Consider the following 14,666-nt stretch of genomic DNA (forward strand, 5'->3'; position numbering starts at 1 on the left):
AGAAGTAAGATGATGCATGAGGATTACAGATTTTAATGGCGTCTAAATCTCCGAAAAAAAGGCCAATTCAAAATCTTTTCCACATCTTTTCCATTATATAGACTATAAAAAATAAGAAAGTTTATATTAAACTACTGTGACCATTTGACAATTCTACTCCTGAACAAAACATATTCTGTATACAGATACATATAAGCATAATAGAAGGAGAAGAAGCATTGTAACAAAAGAAAAATAAGAAGTGTAACAAAATAAGAAGTATAGAGGAGAAGGATTTACCAGAGTGGCAGAGAAGAAGACATACAGATGAATAAAACTTCAAAAGACGCAAAGGTTGGAAAGAATTTTAGGTGTTGGATTTATATAAATGAAATCAATAGGCAAAGATAATATCGTAACCATTATTTCGTTCCCATTACAATTCAAATATAATTGGTAAAAGATAAAGGAATTCAAAAAATTGTTGTAAATATGGTAACCGAGTTGCTAATTAGTAGAAGATAATCACGATATCCTTTATTATGATGTTAATTTTATTTAACTTTCGATATTCGTTATTTGATGCAGTGGGAAAAGAAATCAGAGCATAGAATGATGGAGGTTTATAAGGGGATATATGGCTCGTTAGAGAGTAAGAAGAGAAATTTTTTGTTAAATTATGATTGGTTCTTCTCTCTCTCTCTCTCTCTCTCCTAAACCCTAAACAAAAAACAATAACCCTTATTCTTTTGACCTGTTCAAAAAACAACCACATGGAATAAAAATATGTAGGTGTTGATCAGTCGATGTCAATTTACCAAATATGAGACGATGGTAGACCTTGTTAAAAGAATGCCATGTTGGAGGCTTCCTCTCACAAACTTCCTAACCGCAAAAAAGTAATCGGTCAACGGGGGTATGCACATCTTGTTAAAAGTCTTTCACTCAACTCTGTCTCTGTATATTGAAGATGGCTCAAGAAAGCTATGCACCTTTGTCTTGTCCAGTTTCTGTGATAGGGTCTCAGTTCATGGTACCATATCAATTCGATATTATAGTTGATACAAATTCACGCGGAAACCTTGTGATCACTGATATCAACCATAAAATCTTGTTCAAAGTGAAACCATGCGACACATTCTTTCACCATCAGAGAGTGCTACTTGATGTTGATGACAAACCCATCGCTATGATCCGTGAAAAGGTGATTTAACGCTCCAATTTTATATATATATATATATATATATATATATATATATATATATATATATATATATATATATATGTATATATATATATGTTTTTTTTTCTTCTTTGGGGTTTGAAATGGACTAATATATCTAGTATCTTCCAGATCATGACTGAACACCACCGATGGAATGTATTCAGAGGTGACAGTAAAAGTAAATCGGATAAAATATTTAGTGCAAAAACACCTAACATGATCCAGATTAAGACCAGTGTTCACGTGTTCTTGGCAAACAAAACCGGTAGTAATAATGCTTGTGATTTCGAGATCAAAGGAAGCTGGTCCAACAGAAACTGCACTATTTACGTGGGAGATACTTTAACACCAATAGCCCAAGTATGTAATACTCATACCTTTTACTTGGTTTAATTTCTAGTAGATTTCCTTCCATGTTTTCACTTATGCATTTGTGTATAACTGAAAAGAATGGGTAATTAACATCATGAACTTAAAGCTCAAGCTGAAACTAATTAATGGACTTATTCTTGTAGATGTCGAAAATGCAATCATCCGAGAATGCAAAGTTGGTTGAGGGCAAATTCATGGTGACCATTTTTCCCAAAGTGGATTATGCGTTTGTGGTGACCCTTATAGCGATTGTTGAGGCTATGAAAATGATAAGCTCTGACACAAAAGATAAACTTTTGTTGGAAGTTGGTAATGGTGTTGTTTCTGCAATAATTCCTGCAGTACTTCTTATATAGTACTTGTGGTAGTTGCATTATTTGTCTCTATTCCTAAATTCCTTATGGATCAATGAGTGTATAGATTCATATATACCGCATATATAATGTTGTATTAAACATATTTGCAGTAGTTCTTCCTATTGTTTTAAGTCCCTGTCCACGTTGTTTGACTCTATGTTTCTCTCCTTTTGTAGCAACAAAATGGTATAGAGCAAGATGTGAATGTGTATTTCTTGAATAGAAAACAGAAAGTAAAGGTTATTATCCAAATAGTGCACAAAATATCCAACTGAAATCTTATTGGATGACTTCCTAAAGCTTGTAATAGATAGTAACGAAAAAAGTTAGTGGAGCCTTTTCAAAATCTATCCAAAAGGATGAAAACGTTTAAAAGTAATCTTCAGGCCGGTTTAAAATTGACAAAATGTGGAAACTGCTACCGAGGGTCCAAATTTTACATGACACTACAAGAAAATTTCAATTTACCTACGGAAAAATCCATAGCAAAAAGTTGAAATTCCGTAGCTAATGCTGAATAACTACGAAATTTGCTACGGAAATTTTCACTTAGATTCCGTTGCTTTTTTCCTTGTAGCAAAACGTTTAGCTACAGAATTATAATTCCGCAGCAGTTTTGCTATGACAATTTCTACGGTATCTATTTCGTAGCAAATTGAGTTCCGTAGCATTTTCGTAGAAAATTCCGTAACAATGTTTCCGTAGCAAATTCGATAACAATTTTTCCGTAACCAATTTCGTAGCAATGTTTCCGTAGCAAATTAAATAGTAATTTTTCCGTAACCAATTCCGTAGCAATGTTTCCGTAGCTAATTTCATAGCAATTTTTCGGTAACGAATTCCGTAGCAATTTAGTCGTTGCCAATTCTGTAGCAGTTTTTCCATATCATTATTCAGTAAATTCGGTTATTCAATTCAACTATTTATATCAATATATAAAAATACAAATAATAAAATACTGAAAGTAACAAAGTATTTTTATAGAAACTAAAAGAAATATCCAATACATAAAAAAATTATATATTTCAAAATAAAAAAAGTACACATTTACACATGGAACATCTTTCTCTTTCTGTGGATGATTTATAATTTCCTTTTTCTTTTTCACTTCTTTTTTTTACTTGACTACCATCTTCACCTTCACTATGTGTTTGACCTTTCATCAGCTTTCTTCTTTCAACTTTTGAAACGAACATACCCTTTTTCACTCACTGTTCCTTCTCTTCTTCATTATCAATTTTAGATTTCATTTCTAAAGCTTCAAACCCGTATTTTTTCGCTGACGTGGCACCAGAGTTAAGCTCAAGAGCTTTATCAAGAAGATCTGCAAGTTCAGGAGACACAGTTGGAACAGAAACTTCTTGGGAATTGGTATTATTGATGCCAGAGGTGGTAATTTCACAAATCGAACCGACCTTCGAGGTTAAATCCATTATATTTTGGTTATTTGTTGATAAATTGGAAACATTTACGTGGTATTCTGAGACGGGTGATTCGTTCTCAGAACCGGAATCGGATAACTCTTTGAAAGGGTCACTGTCTTCAGAATCATTGATTCTGTCCTCTTGACCCCTTACTCTTCTTTCATTCATATGAGACCCCAGTGACGTTTCATCCAACCAAAATAGAATGCCAAATCCCATTATTAGAGTGTGAGGTGGAAGAAAGTTTTTCTTCCCTTTAATCATGAAACTACCAACCGAAATATATTCACCGGTAGTAGTTGTTTTGCTGACCTGATGATGGTATACCAACAAGTAAAAATCTTTGAGTTCAAAAAAAATGCTTGACTATGGAAAACCTACATCATAATTCCCAAAATACCCTCTTAAGAACATGCAAAATACCAAATTTAATAGTGTTGGATTAGGTGTCTAAGCCCATAACTATAATTGGTATGTACTTGAATTGATAGCAGCACAGTCCTTTTGGGTTGCCCTCAACCTAGCAACTGGACAAGGAAACTATGAAAGGAGAGATATTAATTTATAAGATTAATAAATTAATATATATAAATGATTTATTAATATGTTAAAAGATTAATATATTAATTAGAAATCATTATGTTTAATTAATAGTTAGCCAGAAATTAATCAGAATTAATTTTGAGGTTAAAAGAATTAATTATAAAGTGCAGGGACTAGTTTGCAATTAACTAATAGTTGAGTGGAAGGATCCAGAACCCCCTTGGAAGGAGGTGGACGAAATCCATAGGGGAAACCCTAGAGATTTCGTCCAAGGGGTCCAGATAAGGCCCTTGGGTTTTGCTTAGGCCCTAAGCAAATGATAATTAGGGTTTTCCCTAAACCCTAGATCCCTCAGCTATTTAAGGAGCCTCCTGGCTCACATTTTAGGCCACTCTATTCTTTGGAAGATATCTAGGCCGAAATTGCATACTCTCTCCATCCTCTCTCCTTTTAGTTTCTTTCTTGCTAGCTCTTGGGTGTGATTCCATTAGAGGCATTACACTTGTGGTGCTAAGCTTCCAAGAAGATCAAGATCAAGATCAAGGGAATTATCAATTGTTTGTTATAACAATTGAAAGGTATGTAACTCCTAAACCCTAGTTTACTATTTTCGAAAATAGCCTCCTCCTCTAGGGTTCTTGTTTTGCAATTCAAAGTTGTATGTTCAATAGTTAAAACATAGATCCAAAGTAGGTTGCATGTGAACTTAGGAATTGTTTTCTAGTTTATTTGTTTTATCTAAAACCCTTCAGTGGTATCAGAGCCATTGTTTGTTTTAAATTGAATTGCTATAATTGTTGAATTGCAAATTAGGGTTTATAGCCATTAAACCCTAAAGGCCAAATTTTCGATTTTAGGGTTTTGGTTCAAAGGGTTTTCGAAAACCCTAGCCTCCAAAGAACCCTAATCGAAATTAGGGTTAGGGTTTTGAAAACCCTAGCCTCCTCCCTTTGAATTTCGAAATATGCCTAGTAATTTTAGGGTTTCTTGTTTTGGATAATTGTTACTTGATTAGATTAATTGAATAATTATCCTTTACCCTAATTTTCGAAATTTAGAGGGATAAGGATTAGGATTAAATTAATTGATTAATTTGATTAGATAATCCTTACAAGATTTAATAAATTGATTAAAAGTTAATTAATAGATAAACATTAAATCTAGTAATTTGGTTTATTTTAAATTTAAATTAATAGTTTAATTTTCGAAATTTATATAAACCTTAAAGTTTTAAAAAGTTTAAAACATACCTTATATATGTATTATAATTAAAAGTTTAATATTATATATGTATAAGAATATGGTCAGTCAAATCGCTAGTATGCCTCATTCACGAAGCTAGTCTAAAAGGGGGGTATAAGGAAACTGCCTATAAAATGGTAGTTGAATGGGTGTCCACTCTCACCCACCGCTTCCTTGATTAGTGGAGGGTCGTTAGCAGAACGGATTTGATAGGACAACTACTTCTCATTAAAAGTATAATGCTATTAAAGAAAGTACTAGAACATTATTTTACAAAATCCCAACTCTAGTTACTTTAGGAAAAATGTGAAAAGTATGCTAATCCATGAAATTGCACATTGTGCTTTATTGGTCGTTAGTGGAGCGTGTGTGGTTAACAAGCACACTAAAAGGCACTAATAAAGAGTAGTAATGGGTATCTCATAATTATCACTTTGATGGAGCGTGTGTGGCTTACCAGCACATCAATAGTTAATGATAAAGACAATGAGGTTACCAAGCACATTTGCATGGTTATTCACATCTTGTTTGTGATCCTCGGCATCCCAGTCACAAATAGAAGAGCATAATCTGAGATTAAAACATGTCATTGAATAGTTTCAATGTATCTCAAAAGAATTAGGAATTTCACTTCATTTGTTTCGTCTAATGGTGGAATTGGTGAATCGTCATTCACCTACCTTTATGAAATTTACACTTGGATCTCGGCATCCCATTTCTAAGTTGTGAACCTTTATAGTTGGATCCTAACCTTGATATTATATATTTGGGTTATTATATTGAGGTATCTTGAAATCTAACTAAAACTTTCTTTCTTTTCAGATGTCTACTCCTGGAAACACTTCTGCTTCATCCTCCTCCAACCAAAACTTCTCTTTGCTCAATATCTGCTCCAAAGTCGTTATGGATGGCTCTAACTATAACGATTGGATGCGCAACATCAAGATGGCGCTTCGTTTTGAGAACAAAGAATATGTTCTTGAAAAGGAGCTCAAAGAGCTTGATGAGTCTGAAGCTACTCCTGAAGAATATGCTGCCTACAAGAAACATTACGATGATGCTACCAAAGTGGCATGCATCATGGTGGCAACCATGTCCCCAGAACTGCAGAGGTACTATGAGGACTACTGGCCTTTCGAGATGAACAAGGACCTTATGGAAAAGTACCATAAGCGAGCTCGTCAAGAAAAGTTTGAAGTAGTCAAGTCACTCATGGCTTGCAAGATGAAAGAAGGGGAATCGGTTGTGTCACATGTGCAAAGAATGCAACGCTACATAGAGCATTTGGTCAAGCTCAACATTCACTTTGATGAGGAATTGGCCATTAACATGGTCTTGAACTCACTACCTGATTGTTATGGTCAGTTTATTCTAACTTACCATTTGAACAATACTGAGCAGACTCTGGCCCAATTGCACAACTTGTTGCAGACAGCTGAAGCAGGGATGAAGGGTAAAAGTATACCCTCCACACCTGCAAGTGCCCCTGTCTTGGCTATTGGACAGGGAAAGGGGAAAAAGAGGAAAGGTCCTCCCAAGCAAAACTGGAAGAGCAAGGCTCAAGCTGGGTCATCTAGCAATGACCCAAAGGCTAAGCCCAATGGTTCCACTCCCCATGTTTCTGATCCAAAAGAGGCCGTTGCTTTTAATGCAATCAAAAGGGGCACTGGAAGAGATCTTGCCCACAATATCTGCAAGATATCAAGGATGGCAAAGTGAAGCCATCTTCGGCAGGTATTTACACTATTTCTGCTAATAACTCATTATCTTCTCGTTCATGGGTCCTTGATACAGGATGTGGTTTTCATATCTGTTCTGATATGCAGGGGCTAAAGGAAAGTGAGGAGATAGAGCGAGGAAGGATAAACTTGATCATGGGAAACAGAAAGTCTTCACCAGTAACCAAGATCGGAGTTTATCAGCTTTTGCTTAGTAATGATGTTAGATTAGATTTGATAAATTGTTGCTATTCGTCTGAGATGACGAGAAACATTATTTCATTTCATGCATTGTTCAGACAAGGTTTTAAATATTCTTTTAATGATTTGAATGGTTCAATTTCTGTTTATAAGAATGGTGTTTTTATGTTTGAAGCTTTACCTTGTGATGGTGTGTATGAAACAGTGACTTGTGTTGATAGCTTAGGAAATAGTGTACTTAATATTGACTTGTCTAATAGTGTAGACAAGGCATGCTTGTGGCATTGTCGTCTTGGACACATTAACAAGAAACGCATAGCCCAACTCCAAAAGGATGGAGTGTTGGATCATTTGACCTAAAATCAGATGATATGTGTGAATCTTGTCTTTTGGGAAAGATGACAAAATCACCGTTCACAGGGTCTTGTGAAAGAGGTGAAGGCCTGTTGGATCTCATACACACAGATGTGTGTGGGCCCTTCAGATCAACTACAAGAGATGCTAATCGATTCTATGTGACTTGCACTGACGATTACAGCAGATATGGTTATATCTACTTGATCAAGCATAAGTCAGAAACCTTTGAAAAGTTCAAAGAGTTTAAGCATGAGGTCGAAAATCAATTGGGCAGGAAGATAAAGATACTTAGATTCGATAGAGGCGGGGAGTATCTTAGTATCGAGTTCAACGACTATCTGAAAGAATGTGGGATAGTCTCACAATTGACTCCTCCTAGGACACCTCAGTTAAATGGTGTAACTGAGAGGCGTAATCGAACCTTGTTAGACATGGTTCGTTCTATGATGAGTCGTGCTTCGCTTCCTATTCACTTCTGGAGGTATGCCTTAGAGACAGCCGCCGACATCCTCAATCTTTTCGCTACAAAGAAGGTTGCCAAAACACCTCACAAAATGTGGACCGGGAAAGTTCCCTCGTTGGCACATATTAAAGTCTGGGGTTGTGAAACTTTCGTAAAATGAGAGACTCACGACAAGCTAGCAGCTAGAAGTGAGAAATGTGTTTTCATTGGTTACCCAAAGCAGTCTTTTGGATATTTGTTCTACAGACCAAGTGAAAACGTGGTCTTTGTAGCAGGAAGAGGAGTCTTTCTGGAGAGAGAGCTCATATTCAAAGAGGACAGTGGGAGCACCATTGACCTTGAAGAAATTCGAGAGTCAGCCAATGAAGGAACCTTAGATGACACTAGCACTCAACCAGAGGAAACAATTCCTGTTGAACCAGTTGATAACTCATTACCTCTCCGAAGGTCCACTAGGGTGAGTGTGCCACCTGAGTTATATGGTTTTCATATTACCTCAGAAGGTGACACATTCATAAGTGATAGGACACTAGTAAATTTAGATGAACCAGTCACTTATAAGGAAGCAATGGCAGGCCCAGAGGCTTCCAAGTGGAAAGAGGCAATGAACAGCGAGATTAAGTCCATGTATGACAACCAAGTTTGGAATTTGGTTGATAGTGCACCAGGTCGTAAGACAGTTGGGTGCAAATGGATCTTCAAGAAGAAGACAGACATGGATGGAAATGTGCACACATTCAAGGCTCGACTGGTTGCAAAAGGTTTCACTCAAACCCCAGGGGTTGACTATGATGAGACCTTCTCGCCAGTAGCTAAGATTAAATCTATTAGGATATTGCTCGCCATAGCTGCCTTTCATGACTATGAAATCTGGCAGATGGATGTCAAGACTGCTTTCCTTAATGGGAAGTTGGCTGAGGATGTTTACATGAATCAGCCAGAGGGTTTTGTTGATGCAAAGTTTCCCAATAGAGTGTGCAAGCTTAAGAAATCCATTTATGGATTGAAACAGGCATCTCGCAGCTGGAATTTTTGCTTCCATGAGAAAGTCAAAGAGTTTGGCTTCTCTAGAAGTGAATATGAGTTTTGTGTGTATATCAAGGCTAGTGGGAGTATAGTAACTTTTCTGGTGTTATATGTCGATGACATATTACTCATTGGTAACGACGTTCCAACCTTGAGAGATGTTAAGTCTTGGCTTGGAAAGTGTTTTGCCATGAAAGACCTTGGAGAAGCTGCCTATATTCTTGGGATTAGAATATTGAGAGATAGAAAGAAGAGACTAATTGGACTTAGTCAGAGCACATATTTGGATAAGGTACTAAAGAGGTTTAGTATGGAAAATTCCAAGAAGGGAGAGCTACCTATCCAGAGCAATACCAAATTGAGTAAGACTCAATGCCCGAGTACAAATATTGAAATAGATGACATGAGTCGTGTACCTAATGCTTCCGCTGTCGGATCGATCATGTACGCTATGACATGTACTCGCCCTGATGTGGCATTTGCTTTGAGCATGGTCAGTCGCTATCAGGGAAACCCGGGTAGAGCTCATTGGATAGCAGTAAAGAACATACTCAAGTATTTGCGAAGGACGAAGGACTGGGTCCTTGTACTTGGTGGCAATGATACTTTGAGAGTAGATGGTTACAGTGATGCCAGCTTTCAGACGGATAGAGATAACTTCCGTTCACAGTCAGGCTGGGTATTTTTACTGAATGGAGGAGCAGTTACTTGGAAGAGTTCCAAGCAAGATACGGTGGCTGATTCTACTTGTGAATCAGAGTACATAGCAGCGAGTGAAGCGTCGAAAGAAGCAGCTTGGTTGAGGAACTTCATCGGAGATTTCGGAGTTGTTCCAACCATCCAGGAGCCTATGGAACTGTTCTGCGATAATGAAGGAGTGGTTGCCTTGACAAAGGAACCGAGAGATCATGGTAAAACCAGACATATCGACAGAAAGTACCATTTCATCAGACATAGAGTAGAAGAAGGCCATCTTGTAGTAAAGAGGGTGTCATCTGAAGATAACCCAGCAGATCCCCTCACAAAGGGTCTGAGTAGGGCTAAGCATATTCAGCATGCTCGGAGCATAGGACTGAAAGATGATATTAGTTTTAGTAGTTAGATTAGTTTTGTTCTGAAACTTGTAACAAAGTAAATGTAATTGAATTTTGGTGATTAAATAATAAAGTATTATTTATAAGTTTGGTTTCTGCCTTTTGTCAATTGTTTATTATTGTGTTTCATTTTTGCATGTTTTACTTCCCGAATAATAAGATTATTCAAACTCCACAGTCGCTCGTACTTTTGGAAGTAAGTAGTGAATCAAGACTGTCATGAACTGGATTGTAGATTGTCTAAAGGATAGAAATGGCAATAGAATTGCTGCAACATTCATGAGTACTCAGAAATTGAGATTTGAGTATTGGATAAACCCTCGCTCAGAGTATCACTTCATGGAATTCATCACGAGTAATACTGAGATGATAATATCTTATAATCTTGAAACGAAGATATATGAGTTGTAATTTACAAGTCGGTCATGCATTGGTGATACGAAAACGCATCAGTAACTTGGTGTTATAAAACGTATTGTCATGTATAATTTGATGAGTAAAAGATACAAGCATATGAGTCAACGTTTATTCGTTCCTTTTGCCCTAACCGGAAAAGCGATATATGTGGGCCCCTCGATGATTTGGTGTTGACTTATGTGCTGGGCCCAGCCAGGACTAAATTGATGTGTTCAATTAGAAGTCCTACATCATCACAAATCAGAAATCGGGTAACATAGATTCTGGACAAAGAGATTGATTACGTTCCATGTCTTATGTCTGGGGATATCATGCAGAACGAAGGATTATATGATCACTTATCTTAGGACACGTAACTGACTGGGTCAGAGTTCGGCAACAGCTTTTGGAAGCTACAATTTGCTGGTCAAATTTAGAAGGCATACTAGCAATTATAGTTACAGACTTATCCAAGTGGGAGACTGTTGGATTAGGTGTCTAAGCCCATAACTATAATTGGTATGTACTTGAATTGATAGCAGCACAGTCCTTTTGGGTTGCCCTCAACCTAGCAACTGGACAAGGAAACTATGAAAGGAGAGATATTAATTTATAAGATTAATAAATTAATATATATAAATGATTTATTAATATGTTAAAAGATTAATATATTAATTAGAAATCATTATGTTTAATTAATAGTTAGCCAGAAATTAATCAGAATTAATTTTGAGGTTAAAAGAATTAATTATAAAGTACAGGGACTAGTTTGCAATTAACTAATAGTTGAGTGGAAGGATCCAGAACCCCCTTGGAAGGAGGTGGACGAAATCCATAGGGGAAACCCTAGAGATTTCGTCCAAGGGGTCCAGATAAGGCCCTTGGGTTTTGCTTCGGCCTTAAGCAAAGGATAATTAGGGTTTTCCCTAAACCCTAGATCCCTCAGCTATTTAAGGAGCCTCCTGGCTCACATTTTAGGCCACTCTATTCTTTGGAAGATATCTAGGCCGAAATTGCATACTCTCTCCATCCTCTCTCCTTCTAGTTTCTTTCTTGCTAGCTCTTGGGTGTGATTCCATTAGAGGCATTACACTTGTGGTGCTAAGCTTCCAAGAAGATCAAGATCAAGATCAAGGGAATTATCAATTGTTTGCTATAACAATTGAAAGGTATGTAACTCCTAAACCCTAGTTTACTATTTTCGAAAATAGCCTCCTCCTCTAGGGTTCTTGTTTTGCAATTCAAAGTTGTATGTTCAATAGTTAAAACATAGATCCAAAGTAGGTTGCATGTGAACTTAGGAATTGTTTTCTAGTTTATTTGTTTTATGTAAAACCCTTCAAATATCTTGTTGGTTCTTTCTTACTGTGAAAGATCCTGCGTGATTTAGTGTAAGAGGAGGTACAGGGTTATCAGGTTTGTCATTTTTAATCATAGTACTAGAAGCTCCATGTAGTTCTGTATGGACATACCTGTTTTTTTATCATCAAAAAGTTTAAAATCAGCATAAAATTTTATCAACAAATAGCATAGAAACAATATATACTCACACATATCCTTTTGAGTTTTGACATGTAACGTTTGACTATCATTTCATTTTGTTGAGCATCATATCCACTAATAAGCAAATAATTCTCATTGCTTATAAACCAATTGAACTTTTCAAACCAGTGCACTTTTTGTATCTATGAAATTGCTGCAACAAATTTTTCCTGATGATTTCACCATAACCATAGTTAGTACTAAAGGCCTTCTTTTCAGTAGCCTTAAAGGCCTTTGCATGAGATGTAAGTGTGTTTTCTTGTTTGCTCTCTTGTTTCTTCTTTTCCTAATACCACATTCAAGCAATTCACATGTGTAAAAAGTGCTATACCAATTTCCACCTAAAAAGTTTTTACTGAAATGTGCATAAAAACGCCATCATATGCTTTTGACATGTTTAGAAGTCTTGAAACTGATTCAGTTATCAACTCTTACAACACCAATCTATATATATCCAGTACAATTAATCCATTCATCCATTATACAGTTTACTGTAGTAAGAAATTCCTCATTAAAGCAAACTAATTCAGGCCCATAAGTCTACTAAATAAGTAAATATTAATCTATCTAAATAATCTCATCATTCACAGACCGAAGACGTGTTCAATGATGATTAATGAAATCACATGGTAATAACATCGCTAAATTCATCGAACTTCATAGATTTTTCCTCAAAATTTAAAATGAAATCCAATTTATAGAAGATAATAGAATAATAAAGAAATGGAATGAATAGTTGAATACCAATTCCTAGATCGGTATCAATGATGATCTTGTCAGAGTCCTGCCATACAACATCAGTGGTGCAGAATCCATGAGAAATTAACCGGAAGAATGGGCACAAAACGAGGCGAATGGATGATTTAGGTTCGGGAACCCAATTCTCAAAAAAAAAAAAAAAAACAAGATTTATTAACATATTATACTATAACATCGTAGAAGAAATTACATATTATAGAGTTATAACGACAACTTAATATGCAACATTTTACTCTTATTCAATGTACTTTGAATAAAAAATGATTGTTTAACAATTTTAACACGAATCCGATGTAAAAACATAACTCAATTGACTTAGGGGTTGTTTGGTAGGATCTGAACTTTTAATATCTGAATTTTTAAAACGTCTGAATTTCTAAGAGAGTCTGAATTTTTAATATCTGAATTTTTAACATCCTGTTTAGTTGGAACCTCTGAATTGTAATGTGAATGATAAAAATGACCATTTTACCCTTCTATAGTATTGTGTTGTGCTAAATTATAAATGTATACTTGATAAAAATTACAAATGATCATAAATAACCAAATTAAACATAAATTCTTTCAAATTCACTTCTTTCAATCCACAGAAACATAAACATCATACAACCAAATTAAACATAAACTCTTTCAAATTCACTTCTTTCAATCTATGGAAACAATAACATCATACAACCAAATTAAACCTAAATTCTTCCAAATTCACTTCTTTCAATCCATGGAAACAATAACATCATACAACCAAATTAAACCTAACTTCTTCCAAATTCTCTTCTTTCAATCCATAGAAACATAAATATCATATTCTTTCAATCATGGAAACATAAAAATTGTAATTGAGCTTCAAAACTAATGAACTAATGATGCAATAAACAGTAAAAACTTAACCCCAACAGTTGCTGATTTGAATGAGCTTCAAAACGTGGTGGTGCCTTTGATCTCAGCTTCTCTGCTTGGTCATACAAATTGTAATTGAGATAACTGCAAAGTAGCAGGTTCATGTTTCATGTGCATCATAAAATTTCAAATTTCATAAATCACACCACCAATACTGATCGCAACAACAGTTATAATAAACAAATCTGAGAGCCAATTTCAAGATATGATCAAACAAACAATGATAGAGATCAAAATTTGAGAGATTATTACGCTGTAAAATGGAAGGAGTCATATGTGAAACCGATTTAGAAGGAGCCGTTGGAACCCAATTCAGGGCAAGAACCAACTTTTCATTATTTTTAGGGGAAATCTTGATTAGATTTCACGGAAGTGGACGGCGTCGTTGGCGGCGGGGCTGGTGGAGGCGGAGGCACCGACAATGGTGGACGATTGCAGGTCCGACCAGCAGTGGAAGGGAGAATGTCTGTAAAGCGGTCGTTGGTGATGGCGGAGGGTGGATGTCGGAGGTGGGTCTCGCACAAGATGTTTCACTGAGGGTCTCACAGGAATAGAATGGAAGCATACTAGGGTAAAGGAGCAAGAAGATGATGTCGGCGTTTTGTTGGAGAGGGGAGGGAGGGAAATCGTGAAAAAGAGTAGAAGGAGCAGATTCATGGGTACAAAAGGAAGAAACGTACCTTATTTCTTTTCAGACTCCCCTCCGTATCTGAAATATTATGAGGCTTTTAAAAGATTAAGATGCAAAAAATAAGAGGCTATCAAACAAGTCATATCTGAATTTTTAAGAGGTTGCCTCTTAAATTTTCAATTAAGAGGTAAACAAGCAGGGCCTTATTGGACGACAAATGAAGTAATAGTGTGTGTGTGTGAGTGAGTGTTTGTGTGTGTGTGTGTGTGTGTGAGAGATAGAGAGAGAGATAGATAGAGAGAGAGAGAGAGACAAAGAGTACCATTGTAGCTTGAGGGAGGTGAGAATAGAACGATTACTAGAATGGATCTGATGGACCCCCACCACCCCCTTCTCCACCGTTTGGATCGGCATTGTCTCTCCTGACGAGATATACAACCT

The 14,666-nt window shown here is 36.2% G+C and overlaps 1 protein-coding gene across 1 annotated transcript; it reads left to right on the top strand.

Annotated features, from left to right (window-relative positions):
• The first annotated feature begins 826 nt into the window (after positions 1-826).
• On the top strand, positions 827-2,090 carry LOC145125775 (protein LURP-one-related 10-like). The gene is made up of 3 exons (XM_079061191.1): positions 827-1,183; positions 1,334-1,564; positions 1,720-2,090. The coding sequence occupies exons 1-3, from the start codon at positions 950-952 to the stop codon at positions 1,930-1,932; spliced, it is 678 nt and encodes a 225-aa protein (XP_078917317.1). The 5' UTR covers positions 827-949; the 3' UTR covers positions 1,933-2,090.
• Positions 2,091-14,666: the final 12,576 nt, after the last annotated feature.

Source organism: Lactuca virosa, chromosome 7 (genome assembly GCF_052849685.1).
Source record: "Lactuca virosa cultivar CGN04683 chromosome 7, Lactuca_virosa_CGN04683_v6, whole genome shotgun sequence".
NCBI classification, from domain to species: Eukaryota; Viridiplantae; Streptophyta; class Magnoliopsida; order Asterales; family Asteraceae; genus Lactuca; species Lactuca virosa.